This window comes from Nelumbo lutea, chromosome 4, assembly GCF_056320005.1.
Source record: "Nelumbo lutea isolate HS-2025 chromosome 4, American lotus-T2T, whole genome shotgun sequence".
Taxonomy (NCBI): domain Eukaryota; kingdom Viridiplantae; phylum Streptophyta; class Magnoliopsida; order Proteales; family Nelumbonaceae; genus Nelumbo; species Nelumbo lutea.
In genome coordinates, this window is record NC_142687.1 from 17,235,420 (window position 1) to 17,259,405 (window position 23,986).

Below are 23,986 nucleotides of genomic sequence, written 5' to 3' on the forward strand. Positions count from 1 at the left end.
GGTTCTAGGGTCTGGGAGTTTATTATACTCAGAACCAGTTCGGTAAATTGGTCTTGATTGGCTTTGGTGGAACCGGCCTGTGGATTGAACTTGCCTTAAAATAAATCCTACAATATTTTTAAGGATGTGGAGATTTGAAGTCAAACACCCATGGTTACAAAAGTCATGGTCTCATTTGACCATTGAGTTAATTAAGTGATCTAATCATTTGTTTTCAATTGTGGGTGTAGTTTTATACCCATGTTAATTCCAAATGCGCGTAAAAAATACACTCACCATTTACACTGTTCTTCCAAATGCATAACAGTGAAAAATAATATCTGACTAGTTCAACTTTTGTATTTACACATCTGACCATTTTTCATTTGCATTAGTGTATTTTTGTATTTACACCTCAAACAAAGGAAGCCTTAAGATTGATAGAAAAAAAAAGGTAGGAAAAGATAAAAATGTCCTTAATTGTTTAATTTTTTTTAAGCCGGCATTCTTTTTCTTGATTTCGAGAGGGGGGAAAGTTGGTCAATGCGATTTTGATTCCTATTGACCAAAAATCCCATGTTCTTTTTTTTTTTTCAGTTTTATGTGGGGACCAGGGAAAGTTTATTTTATTGGGTGTCACTTACCTAGATAAGTGATAACTAGGTAAGTGATACCTAAGTAAGTAGGGGTGTAAATGGATCAAATTCGAATCGATTCAGGCAATATCTGAATCTGAATCCAATATCCTACAAATATTAAAAATTAATATCCGAATTCGAATCTGATTAAGTATTCAAATATTCGATCCAATTCGAATTCGATTAAATAATTATTTTAGATCATTAATAAATATATAAAATACATATTTTATTGATGTAAAGTATATAGATATATAAATTATCTATATAACTTAATTATTATATATAAATTATTTTATATTATATATAAGAATTAAATAATCGGTTGAATTCGGACATTTATTGAATCGAATAAGGTCATATCCAAATTCGAATTTGATTAACTATTCGGTATGAATAGGATATCCGAATTTGATCGATTAGATATTCGAATTATCTAAATTCGATTCGATTATATTGAATATTGAATTTGAAATCGAAATCGGATTTTCGAATACTGTTGACACCCCTATAGGTAAGTGATACCCATCTCCTAGGTGGGTAAATAACTTTCACACCTTGGGAGAAAATTACTAACACTTGAATGGGACAAAAATGCCCCTTGTAATAATGGATTTTTATGACTAAAATGGTCATTGTCTTATTTGCATAGAAAATAAAAAAACATGATTAAATGCACTTACCCAAATAAATATTTCCCAAAAAATTACCCAAATAAATTACTTAACAAAAAATGAAAATTGACTTGTTTGAGAATGGCTCCACAGGGAACCGGAACTCGTAGTCTAACAATATACAGCCGATGCCTGGGCCGTAAATTTATTCAGGATTATGGCCCCCGTTGGACACGAAGCCCGAAGTATTATTAAGGCATACAGCAACTATGTTTTCCTATTTTCAATTATAAAGTATTAATATCATCACTTACTAAATTATGTGACACAAAATATGTAGATAAAAAATATCTGAAGATACCTGAAAACAATTATAAAGGCAAGGTTAAATTTAACAAAAAATTTAAATTCAGAATACGTTATATCAGGCCTACAATAGCTTGTTGCACTTGCACCCAATGAGAAGTTGAGTTCAGATCTGGCCTATCTAGTAAATGGGCTTCAAAGTTAGGAACAAAGTTAAAAACACCCAAGCTCAGCCCACCATGGCCCATGGAACCTCTCTAATCCCGTGGAGCAGGGATTTCTTTCTCGTATACGAATACGAGACGCGATTGGAGTTTATGACCAACGAGGATACGGCGGGGAATACCTAAATAAATAAATAAATAAATAAAACTGTTCTGAAGTTGAAGGCGCCTTGGAGAAGTAGAGTTTCGAGAGCGAGGCGGAGGAGTAGGAGGAGCAGTAGAGTAGAAGTGGAGTTTTAAATACTTCGATCGGAGTTGGAGAAGTAGGGAATAATTAACTTGGAGCTACAGATTGATTGATGGCGGAGGCCTTGATGTGCCACGCTTGTGGCAACGTGGGGTTAGACAGCTGCAATGACGGTTTCTATTACTGCCTCCGATGTGGCTCTCAAGCCGAAGACATCGTAGAGACAGGCGTCGCCGACGAAGACTTCTTGGACAAAGGCGATGCTCGTGGTGCTATTTACACAGCTGGTCACCGTCGCCATAAATTCCAACGTCAGACGGTTATCAAAGTTGAACCCTTGTCTCAATCTCAGTCTCAACCCCCTTATTATCAAACCTCACACACTCAACAGTCCCAGTTTTGGAAATCTCTAGCCCTATCTGAAGAACACCCTATCCATAAGGCTGTTATCAAGAAGGAAGAACCGGATTATGAAGAAATGAGGCCCTCTGTGCCCAACGACTTTGCTTCCACTTCTAGAGGCTTGAGTCCGGAGGATTATTACTCTCAGGTTAGGGTTAGGTATGTTATGGGAATTCAGCTTACGATTCAATTCCAATGTCAGGCTCTGGTCGAGAAATTCGGTGTCAGTCCCTTGATATGCAGCTTGTCTGGTGTGATTTGGCTGCGTTTAGTTGCTGTATCTCGGGTTTTCGATGATGGGTGGGCTGATGAGGCCATGCTGGATTCTGAGGTTCAGGCAGAAGGCAATTAGTACTTTCTATATCTCCTATTTTCTTATCTTTTAAGTGTATATGCATTTTTGATTTGATTTATTCATCTACATATCTTACTATAACATTTACGTCTTCAAATAGTATTGGGCTGATTGTGATTATAATGATGATTATGGGTCTAAATGCCAGTTTGGAGTATCTATTGCCCATAACTATTTAATGAAAATTGATGTTACTAGGTACAAACCTGAGGCACATTTTGAGTTTTGATGGATGGCAATACAAAAGATAACTTTATAAAAAAAAGACATCTTTTAGGATTCTGTGCTTGCCTTTTAAATTCCTCATTCCCTCTGATTTTTGATGTATTCATATTCTGTTATAGCCCAAAATACAATAGGCATATATTTCATAGCATGAATCTGATTTGTTCTTTGATGTATGTTTTTGTTATATCCATTCCAGCATGATGTTATATCAATTATTTTTGGAACTGAACTGGTTTCTTGCTAATTACCTTGTCATACTTATTTTCCCAAGTTGGGAGTCAAATAATGACTCCAAGAAAATGTTTGAGGGAACTGGAATTCATGTAGAAACTTGTAAAGACTTGTTGGAAGTATTTTTTTGACTATGATATTGATGACATAGTGCATCCACCTGGTTTAGTTCATTGATCAGTGGGTTGATGTGTTATAGCATTTGCAATTTTGATGTCTTATGATAGAGTCCAGCGTAAGCTCCAAAAAATAAAAGAAAAGAAAATTGTCCATTTATGTGTATCATGGATGTGCTTTTGTTACTCTCTCTCTCTCTCTCTCTCTCTTCTCTATTTTATATACTATACCTTGTGCTTCTAAGGTTCTTCCAATTACTCAATCCCTTTTCTAAATTGGTGGCAGCAGAACCAGAAGTTCACAAGCCTCGTGCTAAATACAGTGCGGAACCTCATAATATTCATGGTCAAAGGGCAGTAATAATATGGATTAAATCTTTGAAAAAGAAGATACCACTGTCTTGTTCTCTAGCAGTTTCTTATCTGGCTTGCCATATTGCCAGGGAGGCTATCCTACCAACAGACATATTGAGATGGACTTTAGAGGGGAAGCTTCCATATCTTGCTGCTTTTGTGGACATTGAAAAATTATTTGGACAACCATCAAGTGCATGCCCAGTAAGTTCCAGATTGATGTTTAGACCTTCTCGAGCTGTTGGATTGCAGAAACTAGAATCAATGGCAGCTTCTATTGCTCAGTCTATAGGCCTTCAAATGCCTCCAGTTAACTTCTATGCAATAGCTTACCGTTATCTCAATGAGCTCTCTCTTCCTGTGGAAAAGATTCTTCCTCATGCATCTCGCATTTATGAGTGGTTGATGCCTCCGGAATTATGGTTATCGGCAAATGAATTCAGACTTCCAACTCGTGTTTGTGTAATGTCTATAATAATGGTGGCAATAAGGATTTTATATAACATCAATGGTTTTGGGATTTGGGAAGCAAGTTTATCCAGTTCTGGTTGTTCCTCTTCCTCGTGCAACCAGGAGGGAAGATTTAAACCCATTTGCAAGTCTGCAAAGAGGAGTGACAATAAAAATGAGTGTTCTCCTTCTAGTGATTCACTTAAAATAGGTGAAGAACAGCTCAGAAGCCCATCACGTTTTCAGAAATCTGAAATGGAGTTGGCAGAATTCCTACATGATCTTGAAACAACATATGACAAGATTTGTTACTCACATGGTAGGTCTTTGCAGTGTAGTTTTGAAAAGTTGAACCTAGATCTGTGTTGGTGTTTATGTATTAAAAAAATTCTCAACCTTTGAAGGGGCAGTATTTTTATTCTGAAGATGCTGTTTGGTACTTCCTTCTTATTGTTGACAGAGTACACAAAAGACTTGCAGACGTATCTCAGATATTGTAAGGATGTTGTCTTTGCTGGGCTAGAACCAACAATTGAGGATAATGAGGAAGAGAAGATAATAGAGCAGCTGTGGGATTTCTATGAGAAGCAAGAGGTGATTTATACTTACAGCAATTAGCTTTTTAATGGTGGATTCTTTTAACTGTCATGCTTTTGATGAATGGGGTTGTTGAAAATTTCATGATCTTTTAAGTTGGGATCTGCTAAGGCTGTGTTTGATTTGGTAGAAAATAAAAGAGAAGCAGAAAGTTGAGGGTAAGTTCTTGAGGAGTGTGAAAGTTTCTAAGAAATTTTCCTCAACTTTCTGTTTCTCTCTTGTTTTCTATCAAACCAAACATAGCGTTGAGATTTTCTAAAATAATTGACTGGCTGCTGGACCTCTTGTTATTGGACCAGTACTGGATTGCCCAGTAAATTAATTTAAATTTATTGCATAATAAAAGTTAAACAGATAACTGTAGTTTGTAACTATTCTTCTAAGCTCAAAACATGATTACTCTTTAATGCTAGCTAGTCAAAATGAGAAATTAGGAGACATGAGATATTTGGAACAATGTTTTAAAATGCATAGGTGTGATGTGAAGCATTCCACTACCTAGAGGCGTGAGGCATAGTTTAGAATGCAAGAGGTGTAAGCCTCTTTAGCACAAGGATGTGTAAGCCTCTTTAAGATGAGGATGAGGAAGAAGGGGAAGAAAGAAGCAGAGGAAGAAAGAATTCTAGTTCTTTTTTTCCCTTCAACGAAAGATATCTTGTATTAAGAAGAACAAGGATGCACAACACCTATTCATAAAAAAAAAGGATGCACAACACCTTCATTTCCCTTACCTTTTGTTATCTTTCTTTTCTTTTTTTTTTTCTTTCTTTCTATATGAGGCATATGCCTCAGTGGCATTCAGGCATCAATGCCCCTAGCATATGCTTCAGGGCATTATGAGTATGCTTTGCCTTTAAAAAGCATTGATTTAAAATGTTCAGCTTACCTGTGTCAGTATGGTATGAGTGCTGGGCACCAGATGTCTATGCAGGGTGTAATTTTTGAGTGTCTTGTTGTACTATTGTTTATTTTATTAACCTTGCACAATAACCTTATATGCTTTATGTTTGTATCTGTATATGTGAAATTGTCGTAAAGTCAGCTATGCTGTATGGAGCAGAGTGCTGGACAGTCAAGAAACAACATGTCAAAAAAAATGAGTGGCAGAAATGTGTATTTTGAAATGGATGAGTGGAAAAAGAAACTAGAAAGGATAGAGTTATAAATGAAATCATTCAGAGGAACCTAGGAGTAGCTTCAAGAAGTAATGAAATGAGAGAAAGTGGACTAAGATGGTTTGGTTATGTGTATATAAGGCCTTGTCAACACCATAAGAAGAAGTGATCTGTTGCAAGTTTAATGGGCTAAAGAGGTAGGTGTAGATGAAAAAGGACATGGACTGAAGTAGAAAGAAATGATTGAAGTGCTAATAATTTAACAATGGATATGACATTGAACAGAATGAAATGGCGAAACAAGATTCATCATTCATGTAGCCAACCCCATTATAGTTGGGATAAGTTTCGGATGATGATGGTTATAAATTTCTTTATATTGGCCTGTGATGGAAACTATGTTTTAAGTTATTAGGTGTGAGGCAAAGCACTATCACCTCTAAATGCATGAGGTGTAAAGCTCATGAGTCAAGAAACATCATCTTTCTATTGAAACATTAAATAAAATGGAAGAAGTTCTGTAAATGTTCAATAAGGATATTTCTATGTTGGAAAGATACTTTTTGATCAGTACCATGTTGGAAAGATGCTTTTTGATTGATATAGATAAAAGAGACCTATGTAGAAATAACCAGAAATCGACCCAGGTGGAAGTAGAAATAAGAGAGAAGAAAGAGAAAGAATAGAGAAGAAACTAGGGATGGAGAGCAAGAGAGATTGTACAACTGGCTCAACTTCTGCCCTTTTTCATTGATTTAATAATGGAGTGATAAAGTTACAACTTAAACCCTGCTTATGTTATGTAATGAAAGAAATAAAGAAGAAAAGTCACATATAACCCTGCTGACCAAACAAATGAGGACAAAGGATTTCTAACAGATTACCAGCAAATTATTACAAAAATGGAAAGTTATGCTTCAATCAAAATTAACTTTTTTCTGTTTGTTTACATATTATGATATGATGTTCTACTCTTCATGAAGAAATATGAATGAAACCCTTCATTGCCTATAGGAAAGCTGTTAAAATAAAATTAGACCTCAATAGGGTTGTAAAAACCCTACATCTATAAGCATTATAAATAAAGCATTTGTCTAAGCCAATAGAGCATATAAAATGTAATATTTAATATGTTTCAATTAATGTATGTGACATATTCATGAAAGAAAAGTGCTTCAACATGATATGTTAAAGATATTTCTATATATTAAGGGGCTGAATGTAACAGAAACAAAGTTCACCAACTAGTGAAAACCAAGTAATAGGTTATTAGTGGCATGTGATGTAAGAAACTAAATGCCAAATCTTTTCCACAGAATCCTAAGTTCACCAACTAGTGAAAACCAAGTAATAGGTTATTAGTGGCATGTGATGTAAGAAACTAAATGCCAAATCTTTTCCACAGAATCCTAAGTTCACCAACTAGTGAAAACCAAGTAATAGGTTATTAGTGGCATGTGATGCAAGAAACTAAATGCCAAATCTTTTCCACAGAATCCTAATACTCTAGGCCAGGCAATATTTTATTGTCATGGGCAGTAATTAAAATGACACAAGAAATATTAACTATAAAAGCCTCCAAAGATCAACCTCATATTTCAAACATTAGCCCTTTTCTCTCAGCATATGTGCTTTGAAGGAGCAAGACTGAACAAAATATGTTTATGACTAGAAAATTCATTTGAAGTTATAATGCAATAACATAAGATATTGGCATTTGATGCAAATTATTAGGTGGTTGATTTGGTAATAGACATCCTAATGTAGCATAGGTGTAGTGTCTGTTGAAAACAGAACTGTGGTCAGTGTAGAAAGATTTTAAGGATGAAGTAGTATGGTTTTTGTATGCTGTCTATAAACCATAGAGAAGTAAATCTGATAAGAAACTTGATTAAAAGAAGTAAAAAAAGTGAGAAAGGAAGAAGAAAACAACAGAATAGAAGAAGGGGTGGGGAAGAAGAAGAGGGTTCGATAATCACCTCTCTCCCCTCACTAATCCTTTTATTAATCTTCACTAATGTGGTTAATTAGAAACCAGCCCTTAAGTGGGGTGTCCAGCTAAGAATAAACTTAAAATAACCTAAAAGAAGTTAACATGCCCATTAACATACAAAATAAATAACCTACTATTGAAACATAAAATAGACACTAGGGCCCATTCGGCCCAATCTCTCTACACTCCCCCTCAAATTGAGCATAAATGTCAATCATGCCCAACTTGCTTATATAGTGTGTCAGCTTCCCTTTTGGAATACCTTTGGTCAAGTCATCAACCAACAACTCTTCTGAAGAAATAAATGGCAAGCAAACCTCTCCTGAAGCAATTCCTTCCCGTATAAGATGTCTATCAACCTCTATGTGCTTAGTTTTGTCATGTTGAACAGGATTATGTGCAATGTCGATAGCAGTTTGGTTGTCACAGTAGAGCATCATTGACTTTTCATAGACAACACCCAACTCTTCTAGAAGTGATCTCAACCACAGCAATTCCGACACTCCATGTGCCATTTCCCTGGAGTGCCTTTCAAATAACACACAACTCTTTCTGTAGCAGCTAAATGTGTCTTTGGGAGAATGCATAAACTGACTAATAACACTCATTGCATAGGAAATATCTGATAGAGTCATGCAGAGATATAACAATTTTCCAAGTAGTCTCTGAAACACTCCCCTATCAGGCAATAGTTCACCATTAGTGGTAGAGAGCTTATGATTGGGATATATAGGGGTGGAAGCTGGTTTAACACCAAGTTTATTAGTCTTTGCAAGGAGGTCAAGAACATACTTGCGTTGAGAAATGAAGATACCATCATTGGATCAAGCAACTTCATTTCCCAAGAAATATCTGAGATCCCCCAAATCCTTGATTTCAAATTCAAAGTTAAGAAAATTTTTGAGCTTAATCACTTCTTGGGTGTCATTACCCGTGACCACAATGTCATCAACATAAACAATAAAAAAAGTCACCAAAGAGTTATTTCTTTTTAGAAACAAAGTATGGCCAGATTGGGTATGTGTGTCACCAAAGGATACAAGAGCAGCTCTGAATCTCTCAAACTAGACCCGAGGAGACTATTTGAGACCATAACTAGATTTTTGTAGTTTACACACCTTCCCTTGCATTTCCTTTCCATACACCCTCAAAGGCAAATACATATAGACCTCTTCATGGAGGTCTCTATTCAAAAAGGCATTTTTAACATCAAACTGGTGAAGGGGCTGGGCCAATCAAAAGTAGCAGCTAGAGACAACAAAACTCAAATTGAAGTCATCTTGGCCACAGGAGCAAAGGTTTCAAGGTAGTCAATACCATACATCTGAGTGTAGCCTTTAGCAACCAATCAAGCTTTAAACCTCTCAAATAATGCCATCAGAATGGTATTTAATGGTGAACACCCATTTACAACCCACTAGTTCATTCTTTTCAAGCAAATACACAATATCCCAGGTGTGGTTCTTATGCCAAGCATCAAGTTCAATCATCATAGCATCCCTCCATTCAGGTTTGGATAGGGCTTCTGGTATAGACCTGGGAATCAAATGGGTAAAAACAGAGGTAAGAAAAAGAGTAATAGGTAGGGGATAGAAGGCTATAGGGCGGGTGTTTGGAGATATAATGTGTTGTACACTTTTACTTGCCTTTTTAAAGGGAAGTAGGAAGGTCAAGGTTTGGGAAGGTAGGTGGGTTAGAGGAGGGTTTACCTGTTACCTCAATAGTGATGGGAGGTGCAAGAAGCTCTATGGAAGGAGTGGAAACAATTTGCCCATGCCTGAATATTTGCTGTTAGTACTACCTTTGGAGCACAGGATGTGAAGGAAATGTAGGAGGATGAGCTGGAGGAGGAGGGGGAGCAAGAACATGTGGTGGAGACACAGTGGAAGGGGATGCATCAGAAGAAAATGATTCAGTAGGAGACTCAAAAGGAATTGGAAGAGGAACAGTTGGAGACATAGCAAATGGCTCTTTAGGGTGCTCCCCCTTGGGAGAAATACCAAAGAAAGGAATGGACTCAGCAAATGTGACATCCTTAGAGACAAAGCTGGTGCCATGAGCCGGATCAAAACAACAATATCCCTTTTGTGTGGAGGCATATCATAGAAAGACACACTTATGTGCCTTAGGCTTAAATTTGTCTTTGATGATTATGAACATGTACATAGCAAGTGCACCCAAAGGCTTAGAGAGGAAGAGAAAAGAGATCCCCATCCGGAAAGAAAAGGTTAAATGGGGTTTTGAAACCCAGAACCTAAGAAGGCATATGGCTAATCAAGAAGGTGGCTGTAAGGACAACATCCCCTCAAAATTTAATAAGAACATGAGATATAAAAAGGAGGCATCGAGCAACCTCAACCACATGGCAGTTCTTCCTTTCTGCCACTCCATTCTGTTATGGAGTGTAGGAACAAGAACTCTGATGAATAATCCCAAAGGTCTCAAAGTAGGATGAAAGATTATTCTCAAAATATTCGTTAGCATTATAAGATTGGAATATTTTGATCCGTGTATTAAACTAGGTAAGGATAAGCTCATGAAAATTTTTCGTAATAGTTGGTACTTCATCCTGGGATCTAATGAGATAAATCCAAGTATAGCGAGAATAATCATCAATAAAGAGAATAAAATATCTGCAACCCCCCATAGCAGGCAAATGATTTGGCCCCCACACATCAGAGTGCACAATATGAAAATGAGAAATGGATATTTTATTGCTTACTGAATAAGATTGTCTACAATGCTTTGCAAGTTCACAAGACTCACAATGAAGACTTGAAAAAGACACTCCCTTAAACATATCAGGAAACAAATGACTCAAGGTTGAAAAAGGTAAATGACCAAACCGCAAATGATATTACATGACTTTATCAATAGACTCTGAAACAAGAGACTCCAAAGCTACTCCATTAGGTGGTCTAAGACTCTTATCAGGTGTGTCCAACAAGTATTTTCCATTCGCCTCATGGTTACTCCCAATCGTCCTCTAAGATTTTAGGTCCTAAACAACATAATGGGTAAGAAAAAAGGTTATGTTACAGTTCATGGATTTAGTCATGTTACTAATAGATAAAAGATTGGTATTAAGCATGGGGACATGAAGAGTAGAGGATAAGACAAGTGCGTCAGAGGTGTTGGTATCTCCTTTTCCAGAGATGGGAGCAAGAGACCCCTCAACAAGAGATATCTTCTCTCTACTAGAGGAGCTGATAGGAACAAAAGAGGTTAGACAAACTGGTCATATGGTCTGATGCACCAGAATCAATAATCTAAGGGATTTTATGATTACTTGAAATAGAAGCATGATTTGCAAAAGCACAAGTACCTGAGTGAGCAAATGCAAATGATGAAGTGCTACCAGAAGGGTTGGATGCTGTTACAGTGGTTTCCAAGTGATTTAGTAACCTCTCATACTTCTCAAACTTTGCTTTTATTGCTGCTAGCTGCTCCATAACTAACTTTTCTTCACTCTCTTGTTCCTTCCTTCAGGTATTGTGGCAACATTAGTATTCTTAGGCTTTTCTGTCTGACCATTCTTATTAAAATTGCTGTTATTATTGTTATTCCGAAACCTATTCGGGAGAAGATCATGATGGAGTTTCCAACAAGTGTCCTTAGTATGCCTTGGTTTCTTGTAGTATTCACATATTACTTCTTGTTCTCGATTGGACCTTTCGGCTTTATTCCAACATGTGCAAAATGTTCTGTAGGTGGACTCTATAATTGCACATGTCGCCTACTCTCTTCACTGCTTACCATAGCATATGCCTAAGCAAGAGTGATTTCATCCTTTGCTAGAATATTTTGTCTAGTAATGTCGAACTTAGGGTTGAGTCCTATAAGAAACTCAAACACCCTGTTTTGTTCCACTAAGTTCCTAAAAGTCTTTGCATCATCAATACTCTCCCAAACAACTATCTCCATAACATCAATTTCCTGCCATAGTGATTTTAGTATGGAATGGTAGATCGCTACACTCTTCTCCCCCTGTCTTAGATTTTTCACATTGCTTTTCAGCTTATAGACTCTTGCCACATTCAACTTCTATTAATATGTTTCTGTAACACTGACCCAAATTTCCTTGGCCGAAGACATCCAGAGATAATGCTGACTTATATGGGGCTGCGTAGAATTAACCAACCATTCAATAAGTGTAGTTCTCCTGCATCCATTTCTCATATGTAGGGTCTGTTTCTATTGGTTTTACCTTACTGCATGTGAGATATCCCGTTTTACCTCTACTACAGACATGAATCTGTATAGGCTGTGCCCAAGCTAGACAATTGGTGCCATCTAGCTTGATTGTGGTCACTCTAGTAAAAAAGGAATCTACCAGGCCAACCTCAAATACCATCATCTGCTTCGATTCACTTTCGGAATGCTCCATTGATCAAACGGAAATAAAAAAACCAGTTTTCCAGTTTATATAAACTTAATTGAGGTCAATACAATACCCGGAGACTTGAAAACTAGGGTTTCACTGCACTTAGCTGTCGGGGAGGAAGAAAGAAGAGGTAGCCGCTCCTACCATAGCTTTCAAACCACCTACAAGTCTCAGCTGCACACTTCTAGAGATCAAACTACACTCTACACCTCCCAAGCCCCAAGCGCCACACCCAAATCTTCTCCTTGACCTATAACTTGAAAGCTCTCTAGTTGGCTAGGGTTTTGGGCAGAAAAGTACAGCTCCATTTCTTGGCAATTTTCGGCCAGATTCTAACTCTCCAAACCCTCTACCAACTAGGCAAAAATATTCCTTGATCTATCAGGAACTTATCTCTCCATACACACTCCTAATCAAAGGGTGTATGGGAAAAGTGAAAAGAAAAAAAAGGGAAAACCTGCTCTGAAGTAAATCTGATAAGAAACTTAGTTAAAGAAGTAAAAAAGTGAGAAAGGAAGAAGAAAAAAGGCAGAATAGAAGAAGGGGATGGAGGAGAAGAAGGGGAAGAAGAAGAGGGTTCAATAATCATCTCTTTCCCCTCACTAATCCTTTTATTAATCTTCACTAATGTGGTTAATTACAAATTAGCCCTTAAGTGGGGCGTCCAGCTAAGCATAAACTTAAAATAACTTAAAAGAAGTTAACAGGCCTATAAGACAGGCTCATTATCATACAAAATAAATTACCTACTACTAAAACATAAAATAGAGACTGGGGCCCATTCGGCCTAGTCTGTCTACACTTAGCAGCAGGAATACAAGCTCTGGACGAAGAGCTACATATGTAAATGTTGCATTCTAGAAATTAGAACACGAGAAACATAAGAGAGAAGAGAATCAAAATTAGGCTATTGCAACAGAAAGCATCAGAGAAAATAGAAGAGTAGAATATTGATAAAAAAGAAAAAGAAAATAGAAGAGTAGAATTAGCAAATGAGACAAAGAATAGAAGAAGAGAAAGGAGGGGAGAGAAAGAAGGTCCTTTACGGATCACACAGGAAAACACAAAAATTAAGTTGTATGCTGGATTATGTAGTTCTTTTATCATATCATTCATGATATATAAGTACTTCTTATTGTGTGTTTTACTGAGCTACCTTCTACTTTAGAATGCATAAGTACTTATTGTATACAGACTTTATATTTAGCATTGTTGTCAATAGTGCCTTGGTGCAAATGCGAAGTGTTGACCTGCAATGGTGCTAGACAATGATAATGAAGGAACTTCAATATGGTTCTTGCTATTGGTTCCATGGTGAGTGTCATTATAATCGTAAATAGTAACTATTGTAAGTGCCATATTGAAGTCCAGAAAAAGATGTTTTTCATGTCTATACAGACAAGTTATTTGTATTGTTTGTATACAAAGAGAAAACGTTGGCTTTCTATGTTTGACAGCCTGTGCTGTTCATAGGCTTTCCATGTCACATTTTAGTCCACACAACTATGCCTCCAGAACTGTTACTGTTCCATGGAGTCTGTTTGAACTAGCATGATGTCGCAGGAGGAGACCTGTGTACAGAAATTCAGGTGGTATTCATCAAAATTCATGGAGGGGTTTTGATTGGTCAAAGCCCTTTCAATATCATGCCTTTCTGTCACCATATATATTTGCCCTACTGTCAAACATAGACTGATAGGCCCTCAACTAACCATTCAGGTCTACGATAGGAGACCCAGGCCCAAGACACTCAGCGACCAGGCCCTGCACGAGAGAAGCACCTGATCACCCATGTGCAACCTCCACTAAGGTTCGTTTACATGAGGCGGCCATGCCCCTCCAGTTAGTTATCAGTTGCAGTCGAGTCCATGTACAGGAGAGGTAGAGGGGAGAGTATAAATAATTGTAAGCCCCTTCTATTTGGCAAGAAAGAAAACCCTATTATTCTCCTTCCTTCTCCTCATCTCCTTCTTCCCTTCCTCTTCTTCCTCTCTTCTTCTACTCTGTTTCAGGAGGGTGAGCTCTCTTGAACCAGCTCAGAGTTTCAGAATTCCAAACGGATCTATCATTGACAGCCAATTTTTTTCCATATACAAATAATGTTTACAGTTCACTCTTTTTCATACATTTAACCTTGCATTGTCTTGAGCCTCTTAACACAGAATTATGTATGTGTGTGTATAAACCATTGGTATTGTCTTTACATAACAAATTACAAAACTATCATTGTATATGCCCTCTGACTGTTTTTCTGTTGTTGTCCTCTCCTTTTCTATGCAAAAGGGCATCCCCAATAATTCTTCTTATTGTCTATTTTTTTAGTTTTTTATTTTTTGTTTTTTTGGTTGATGTAAACTGCAAGGCTATTTTTTTGGGGTTCTGAAACACCATATCTCTTTCTCTCTCTGCAGCTAATTGCTTTATTCTTTACATTTTTAATGTCTATAATTTGATTTTTTTTTTTTTAACGTTTTTTGTCTTTAAACATTTGCTTATGTGAGTGTGTCTGTGTATCAGTGCAATGCTTCAATGTGCTAAGCACCAATTTGGCACCATGGTAATAGGGGGCCCTATTTCTGTAGTGGTGCCATTGCCATTAATAACTACCTTGACTGTTAGGTATATTTGCTAACAATATAAATATGTTAATACTGGGTGCTTAAAAGTCTGTTCACAATTGTAGGATTCTGAACCATCAAAGGTAGCAGGGATAGGATGCTGTAATGGCTTGAACCATAAAAGATCTAAAGATGGAGCTGTGAGTAGTCTGCCTACAGAAAACAAGAAGCGTAGGGAAGAGGTGTGCATTAGCAGCATATCCATAGGTAACAAGAAACCTGGAGATGAAGGTTGTACTGGTGAAATATCTTCAGATAACGGAATCTCTGATGTGGTCACTTTTACAAGGTGGAGTTTGGATGCCAATGATTGTTCTCTTAGTTCACAAGAGCAAAGTTCAGTACCTGAGGGTAGTTCTTCGGCTGAGACCCTTAAAGACAAAGCCCTTAGACAATTGAAAATAAATATGGAAGAAAATAGGTTCTATTACATTCCCCCAAGGGTCAACCCCAAGAGGTTCGATTATATCCATTATGTTCGGAAGAATGATGGTGGATCTCGGACTTATGTTGCACATGCAGATTACTACATCTTGCTTCGTGCCTGTGCAAGGCTTGCTCAAGTTGACCTTCGGAATATGCATGCTGGGGTACTAAAGCTGGAGAGAAGACTGGCTTGGGTTGAACATAGAATCGACCACTGCTTGCAATTGTGGTCCTCAATGAAAGAGTCCTTAGATGGATGAATTCAAACATTAAAGGGTCTTGCACATCGAGATTATTACATGTTTCCTTTGTCTTTTCATGAAGATAAGTTTACATTTGGAATATGCATGCTGAATTGTTGAATGTCAGGACAAGGCTGGCTTGGGTTGAGAACATCATTCATCCTTGTTGTGGTTGGGGGTACCTAATGTTTCTTGTGACTTTAGTGGGAATGTGAAGCTTCACCAAGGTATTGATTCATTTGTTTTTTAGATTCTATATTTGCAATTGAAAACTTTTTTTATCATATCTTATTAGCATCTAATTTTGCCCATTTTTCTTACAAAAGGGAGAAAACATATATGAAACGACATGCTTAATTTACTGGTTTCTCCTAGACTCCTACCAAAAAAAGTTACTGGTCTCATTTATGCATAAGAGCTTGATATTCTTGATTGCTGTTTGCTTCCACAAGACATATCATGCTCTATTACAGATTTAGTTGTAAAAAATCATAAACTGAATAGTTAACCATTGCCACAATTTCATTGTTGTCAACACCATGCAATTGTCAATCCCAACTCCCAAGTCCGAGTGTTAACCTCAAGTTTGTTATTCTCATCCAAGTATGAGAAAACCTTACCTTGACCACTGGTAAAGAGATAAAGAAATGGAACCCTATATGATCTGCATCGAAGGATGGAACCGTGGAAGGATAATGCCATTGATGCTTTTGAGGTTCAAAAATAAGAAAACTACTTTATATTTCTTACTTCATTTACTTTTCTCCATGGTTTTCATTAAAATCTGTGTTGGATGGACTCTTCCAACTGGTTGTAAATGTTCATGTCTCATGGATTCTTTAGGCACATTTCTATGTAATTACATTTTCCCTTTGTTAATTTGACACAAAAATAACAGCTAGTTTAATTGTTTTTTTTATCCTTTTGTATGGGCATAAGATGTTAGTACTCAAAATATGTTAAGTATTCTAATAGCATGTACATTAATTTAATGTTAAGGAAAGGCCATTGGCCAATGTTGGTACCAACTACTTGGGATCTTGGGCAGGGTAGACTACTATGGTCCTAACCTTTGACATTTTGTTTTGGTACAAAGTGGCCACCCTCAGACTCGAATCCATGTTCTCATGCATGCCATCCCGAGATTTTCCATCACATCAAGTAATTTTTTTGAAGATAAATAAAGAAAAAAATTATTATTAAAAAGAAGCAAGTACAACAAAACTAGGTGACAGGATGGAAATCGGCTTCAGTGCTCACGAGACTGCTCACACTGTCCGCACAGCCTTTTACAGCCCTACATTGGGAATATCTCTGTACATTTATGTTTTTTTTTCATGGGGAGATATTCCCAATGCAAGGCTGCAAAGGCTGTGCGAACGGTGTGAGCACAGGTCTTGTGAGCACTGAAGTCGATTTTGACAAGATGTCACCCCCACCAGAAACAAAGAGAGACAATACATATGCCACCAAAAACACAACTTTCAGGATAAAAAACTAGACATTAGAATGCCTTTTATGAATTCAGAGAAGTCCAGAAATCAGCACCAAAATCTTCTTTCTTCAGCCCAAGAAATTTTGGAAGCAGCAACACCCAACCAATAACTGTCGAACTGATGACAGCTACCACCTCTTCCATTTTTTTCTTTTTCTCCTAAAAAATTCTTCTGTTTCTTTCCTTCCAGGTCTCCCAACAAACAGCAAAGGGAATACAGGCCCATAAAATCTTAGTTTTAACACCATCTTGGATTCTTGGCTAGCAGCTAAAGTTATCAACCGGATCTGACATAGAGCACCTATTCACCTTGAACGGCTTGAAGAAATATGACCACACTGAAGTTGTAAAGCTGCATTGAAGCAATAGGTGAAGAACATTTTCATCTCCAGCAAAACACAGCACACACCTACTTGGAAACTGATAACCTCTGAGCTTAATGTTGTCCTGAGTTAAATTGCACCCTCTAGCAATCAGCGAAGCAAAGGCTTCAGCCCTTGGAGGCACTGGTTTCCCCCAGACACATTGACTTGACTGTGAACTTCCCATCCTTACACTCTTTCCATAATTTGCTATCTGCAGCTGAGGGATTGATTTCCAAGGCCTGAAGCTTTCGAAAAGGAGTCTTCTGAAGTTTGGATTCCAAACCACAACACCACAAATTACTTCATAGTATCCTGAAATAGGCACTTCCTTCTTGCCCAGATTGTATAACTTTGGGCAGATTTCATGATCCCTTTCCATACACTAACACCATACGAGTGTCTCACTTCCTTTGAATTCCACTCAAAGTTCACCACCCCATACTTACACACCACCACTCTCCTCCAAAGGGCCTCCCTTTCTCTCCCAAACCTCCAAATCCACTTCCCCAATAAAGCTTTGTTGAATAATCCTACCCTTCTCATCCCTACACCTCCATCTTTTTTAGATCTGCACACCACCTCCCATTTAACCAAGTGAAACTTCTTTCTCTCAGCCCTAACATTCCACAAAAATTCCTCCGAATGCTCTCAATCTCTCCCACCGCAACAGCTGGAGCCTTTAGTAAAGATAGTAAAATGGCAGGTTTGAGAGAACACATTTTATCAAGGTTATTTTCCCCGCACAGGACAGGAATTTCCCCTTCCAGCCCGCCAATCTTTGATCAGTTCTGTCTAAAACAGGTTGCCAGGTAGATGCAGAAGCAGCCCTATCCCCAATTGGAATTCCAAGATAAGAAAAAGGAAATTCTCCAACCAGGCACCCCATGGCCCTAGCACAATCTTCAGGCACCGGCTGCTCTATATCTCCCACCCCTATCCTTATGCTCTTACTTAAATTAATCTTAAGTCCAGACAGTAATTGGAAACACTTGAGATTACTTCTTAGAGAATAGGCCTGCTCAACTGATGCACCCATGAATATTAAGGTGTCATCAGCATATTGCAAGTGCGAGATGGATGATCAAATCTTCACTTCCAACCCTGAACCCGAAAATCAGCCCCACTTCCCTTCCCTTTTATCAATCAACTTGCTCAAAACTTCCACCACCAACACAAACAGAAAAGGGGAGAGGGGCTCCCCTTGCCTTGAACCCCTTGAAGAACCGAAGAACTCATTTGTTTAATATTCTCAAAGTCAATTTTTTGTCGTGCTGAGTCAGACTACTGAAAATGTGTCTGATTCTGGTTCTCACATCATGTTTAGGCTGACTAAGAAGTTTTTCTATCATTGTAAGTGCCATTTCCTTTTCATTCAAATTTGGTAAAATGTGTAAGGTGTAAGTCAAGTAAAGTAAATTAATATACATATTTAAAAGGTAAATCACTGTTTGTAAAACCGACCTAAAACTAGAACTTCTTTTCTGTTTGGGTGGTGGTTTAGTGGTTTAATTGTATTGCATCAAATGTGTTCATTCATTCATCCTATTTTCTAATGTTGTTCATTCTCTAGCAAAGGCAATTAAAATTATAAAATCATCTTTTTTGTGTAAGGATTAAGAATTTAAGACACTAACATGAACTTATTTGAGCTCGCCTCAAGGGGCTTGGCCAGGGCTCCGGAGCCCCTGGCCCAGCTGCTAGGTTCAAAAAAAGAACAAAAAGTGCAAAAAATAAAAAAAAAGGTGCATACCTGGTCTGAAGCGCAAGGCATACCAGGCGTATGCCTTTTGAAAGTGCTGCGCCTTGGGCCTAGGCAAGTTGCATAAAACAATTCAGTAGTGAACTGGACCTTGAATTCAGGTGAGATGATGGGTTGACTGGTCCAACTGGCAGGTTCATCTGGGCTTTCCCATAATCAATAAAATTATATTTTTAAAAATTAAAATTTTATCTATGTATTTAAAATTGTAGAATATATATACACTATAAATATTATTTGTAATATATATATATATATATATATATATATATATATATATATAGTAAAGAAGATATATGCAACCATTAGAACTAATGGAATTGGGACTCCAATGGAATTGTTGGCAGGTGATCTGGACTCCAATGGATTTGGGATCTTCTTCCAACAAAATACATTCCAACCCTCTACCAACTTGATCTAACACCAGACATCTCACCATGAGACTAGGACCCGCCATTATGAGATGTGCGGTGTGAGATCATATTGGTAGAGAGTTGGTATGTGTTTTGTTGGCAGGTAATCCGGATTCCAAGCAATGACAGGACCTTGAGTTGACTGCTACACTAACGGTACATTTTCACTTGACCTATTTCTAGTCTCTGAAATTTGAAAACACTATTATGCTTGGTTTTTTGGACGTGATGGGCAAGATTCCCGAGGTTAAAGATTTCCTTTCTGGGGCTGATCTATTTTCCTTCTTTTTCATTGCCTTTTATAAGGCGTACATTGTGCATGATAAAAACTAATTTTCAACCATTTCTAATATTTAGCCATTTGATTCCTCAGCATCATTTCTTCTAGGGAAGCCTTGGCTATCTCTTGTTTGGTGGTTAATTGGGTTATTAGTATGTTCCTTCAGTGTCTACTGTGGCCCCTTTCTTGCTCCCAAACCTGCTTGATACCCACCTTAGCATAACTAGAAAGATGGTTAATGAAAGACATTTGAAGGGAAAGGAGAACCACCATCAAATTAAACAATAATGAATGATCATGGTCTCTTTACATGAATTACTGACCCCTTTATAGGTCATTCCTTCAACCTGCTAAGTGGGCATTGAGTTTTTCTTGCAGAGTGGCCTTCATCTCCTTATGGCTAAGCAAGAGTTCTTCCTAATTCCTATGACACCTTGACCTATCCACTATTCCACATTTCCACTATCTCAACCAATAATCCTTATTTGACACATAAACTCAATTCTAAAACAGACATTGACACAAACTCTATAACTCTAGTTAGAACAACTACCATCTTGCATGTATATGTGTTGGTTGCATGTTAACATGGAGCCCATGATACTAGTTATTACTTACAAGTTATTTTCTGTTCTGCTCCTCAATGGACTTGAGGGTTCTCACCTTATTTGCTTTATATCTTCAATCCACTCAAATTGACATAGCTCTGCAGAACTGTGTACCATTTCCAACCAACTAAGTACTGGATAAATGGTAATTAATCCTACTACACCTTTGTGAACCTCATACTGTTCTTGTCTCATTGTTTGTCATTGTACATGTTGTGATTGTTGAATGGTCAAATGGGGACAAAATTCTGCATATTGCATATTGTGTATAACTATTTTGCTTTCTAGGTTTTGAACCATCATCAAGTCTTTGTGTAGGTATTATTTAAACTGAGTTGTGAGGGAAATTATAGTTCAAACATAACAGTATAAGTTATAAAGAATTACGCTGTGTACCTTTTGCAGGATCAATGATATATAAGGAAATTTATCATCAGTTCTACCAATACAACCCATTTGGTGCAGTTTGGTGTTAACTTGAATGGGCACACACCAGTTGGCTGATCTCATCAAATGAATTCATTATGATCCTACTTTTTATCTGTCTTGTCATTCAATATTATTGGTTGCTAATCTGGTTCTGCTGTTGTCATCCCTGAGAAGAAACCTGCCATAACTGGCATAGATCTGTTAAATGACAGGTTCAGAATTTTCATTGCTCAAAATCTCTCTGTTAAATGGCATAGATCCCATCAATGGCATCAATACAATCTCATTCTGGTAAATCAAAACCGAATCAATTCATGAACATCTTTGTTTCTTCCATTTGTTGGACAATTACTAATTGGATTATTTGGACAAAAACCTACAAAAAACCAATGTGGAACTTAGCAAGTCAATTAAGTGGCCTTGTTATTATTCCAGCCTGTACGTTTTTGGTGTTCTGGGGCAAAAAGAACAACTATTCATCATGCCCGGAACATCAGAAGCATTACTGGCAGAGTTACTAGATAATGTCTTAGTGATTCAGTGTGAACCAGTGCACACCGAAACAAAAAATTGGTTGACTTGGCTAGGACCAGGATTCAAGAAATGACAAATGAGTCAGTGACTCACCTGGTCTGACATCAGTCTTTCAGTGAAATACTGCAGGTTCTATTTCACAGGATTCGGAGGCAGGTTTCGCTTGATAATCATTGAAATTGAACATCCATGATGAGACCAAATAGTTTTGCCTAATAAGTAACTTAAGGGAAGATAGTGCTTAAATTTCAGGGTTGCAGTCTCAACAGGCTCAGTTTGGGAAGAGTGCAAATACAAGGTTTAGAAATACTATATATAGGGTTTTCCAGTGTACATATTTGTATTTGTACTCTTTCCAAACTGATCCCAATTCTCTGTCACTCTGCTACAACTAGCCACTATTTATATTCTCTGATATATATTCTCAAACTGATCCCAATTCTCTGGCACTCTGCTACAACTGGCCAGATAACTAGCCACTATCAGTTGAAGTTTGGAGTGTACTTAAATGCGGGTGCCCACTTTCAGATGTTTCTTGATACAATTAGTTCAAGGAAAATTTGACATTTAAGTACAATAAGTTTCATTTCATTTGATGGTCTTTAAAGATGCTTATATTGTTGATTACAATGATGGTTTCTTATGCACTTGACCAATATGCTAAAAGTCTTAGGATTGTTGGAATGTGTAAAGCCAAGCTAATTAGACTGAAATATATACCATACCTCCATAGCTGAAAGCCCCACTCTTACTCTGGCAGTTTTAAGGGTCATTTGGGAGGGCTGATCTGAGGAATCTGCTAAGCTGGTTCAGCTGCTTTGTAGCAGTCCATATGAGCTATTCAAAGAGGCTTTGGATTGACGTTGGGCATGCTTCTAATGATCTTGCTTAACTTCTAGCACTGGGTTACAGGTACATCATCCTGGAATCTGACTCTCTATCAATGGTTACTGCCATCAAGGAGCTGAGATGTTTATCATGGATAAGTGAATACTTGTTTATATATTAGATCGTGACTGGGTTGTTATGAAGGATGTGCTGGTATACCAGCTAATATGGCTATAGGTCAAGTAGGTAGTTTAAGACTTCAAGTACTATGCTTCTCTTCCTACTGATGCCGTTCAGAATCTTATGTATGACTGGGGAAATGGTTTTGTAGTTCTTATCTGTTGTTAGTTATCTTCTGAATATTATAAAAAAGAAGAGACTAAAGCGGACAGCCCTTCAAATTGCCTATTGGCAGCCATTTGGCTTATTCTGAAATTTTCACCATATAATGCCCGTTTGGAAGGGCTTTCATGCAATGGTTTCTTTCTTCACACATATGTTCTGGACTCAAATATGTGTATTTTCACATACAGTCACCATATAGTGCCTGTAAAGCTCAAATATGTGTATTTTCTGCTAAGAAATCGACTTTCCTGTGAAGCTAGTTTTAGTGGTTTCTTCAAATCGGCTTAATCAATGTTCAAAGCTTAAGCCCTCTCAAACCTGCTTATAGGCTGTCTGTGTGGGGGCCACCTCAGAAAGCCAAGGGCACTTTGGTTGAATGGTTGCAAGTAGTTCTTTCTCTGGGGGTCTCACTCTAATAGATACCCATCCGACAATGGACCTTTTCCTTTCCCTTTGGTGGCTCACTTAGGTCCGAATCACAAAAATGATGATTGTCAATACCTAAGGTTTGATACCATTTGTTCTATACTGGGCCAATACGTCAACAGTTCAAGAATCATTGGGACACGTAAAGCCAAGTTGTTCAGGCGTTAAGAATCTTTAAGATCATACATGCTTTCTGAAAATAATTTTTATTTTTAAAGAGGCAAGCTTTTTAAATTACCCCTACTGTTTAGTAATTGAATTCTTACTGTTTAATTATTGTTTTAAACCATTCTTACTGTTTTTAATAATTGATTAGCTCTACCCTGTCGTTAGCGTTTATTAATGTTCTGTCAATTCATACACGTGGAATCATGTGACAATTTTTTAAAACCTAATATTACCCGTTGTTCTTTTGTAAGTTGGGTAAAAGCAATATTTTTGAACCATCGTTGATTTGGATGGTTGGACTGCTCGGACTGGAAACTGTTCAGGTGATCAGTTCTGTTTTACTTCAAATCCGGTCTCTGATAAAAAACCATTGAATTAGTCAATGAACTGTTGACCAAGATGGTTTGACCGTTGAACTGTTTGACCTGGAGAATGGTTTGCGGTATATTAACTTGTAACAACAAAATGAAAAAGGAAGGTCTCTCAGATCTGAGATCTACTGAGAGGAATGTGTGAGACACAGAGATCTCACATTTAGATATCTGGGAGAGAAGTTTAGAGTCTTTAGACTCTAGATGACAGATCAGAGAGAGAGAGAGAGAGAGAGAGAGAGAGAGTGAGATTTAAATAGAGAAATCTCAGATCTACTCTTGTTTTTCACCATTGTCGCTGCTATTGCCGCCAACGCCATCACTTCTGTAAGTCACTGCCGCCGTCGCCGCTGCAGCCTTCAAGCCCTCTTCTTCTTTTTTTTTTTCTTCTAAACTATTTCAGCCGACAACTTCTCAAATACCTCTCATTCCATTTTTATTTTTTCTTTATATTTATATGCATCTTACCCTAATATTTTAATCTAATAGGTAAAATGATATATCAC

General features: G+C 37.5%; 1 protein-coding gene across 10 annotated transcripts; it reads left to right on the plus strand.

Annotated features, from left to right (window-relative positions):
* The first annotated feature begins 1,916 nt into the window (after positions 1-1,916).
* Positions 1,917-22,646, plus strand: MEE12 (maternal effect embryo arrest 12). 10 transcript variants are annotated; one of them, XM_088984483.1, is made up of 8 exons: positions 1,920-2,694; positions 3,570-4,403; positions 4,545-4,678; positions 14,857-15,080; positions 15,587-15,686; positions 17,145-17,323; positions 19,426-19,647; positions 20,785-21,044. In XM_088984483.1, exons 1-5 carry the CDS (start codon positions 2,061-2,063, stop codon positions 15,672-15,674), a joined length of 1,914 nt encoding a protein of 637 aa, XP_088840609.1. In that variant the 5' UTR covers positions 1,920-2,060; the 3' UTR covers positions 15,675-15,686; positions 17,145-17,323; positions 19,426-19,647; positions 20,785-21,044. The 10 variants fall into 10 exon arrangements, with proteins under 10 accessions (XP_088840608.1, XP_088840609.1, XP_088840601.1 ...); XM_088984479.1 differs by having other exon boundaries at positions 1,927-2,694; positions 3,567-4,403; XM_088984482.1 differs by lacking the exon at positions 17,145-17,323 and having other exon boundaries at positions 1,917-2,694.
* Positions 22,647-23,986: the final 1,340 nt, after the last annotated feature.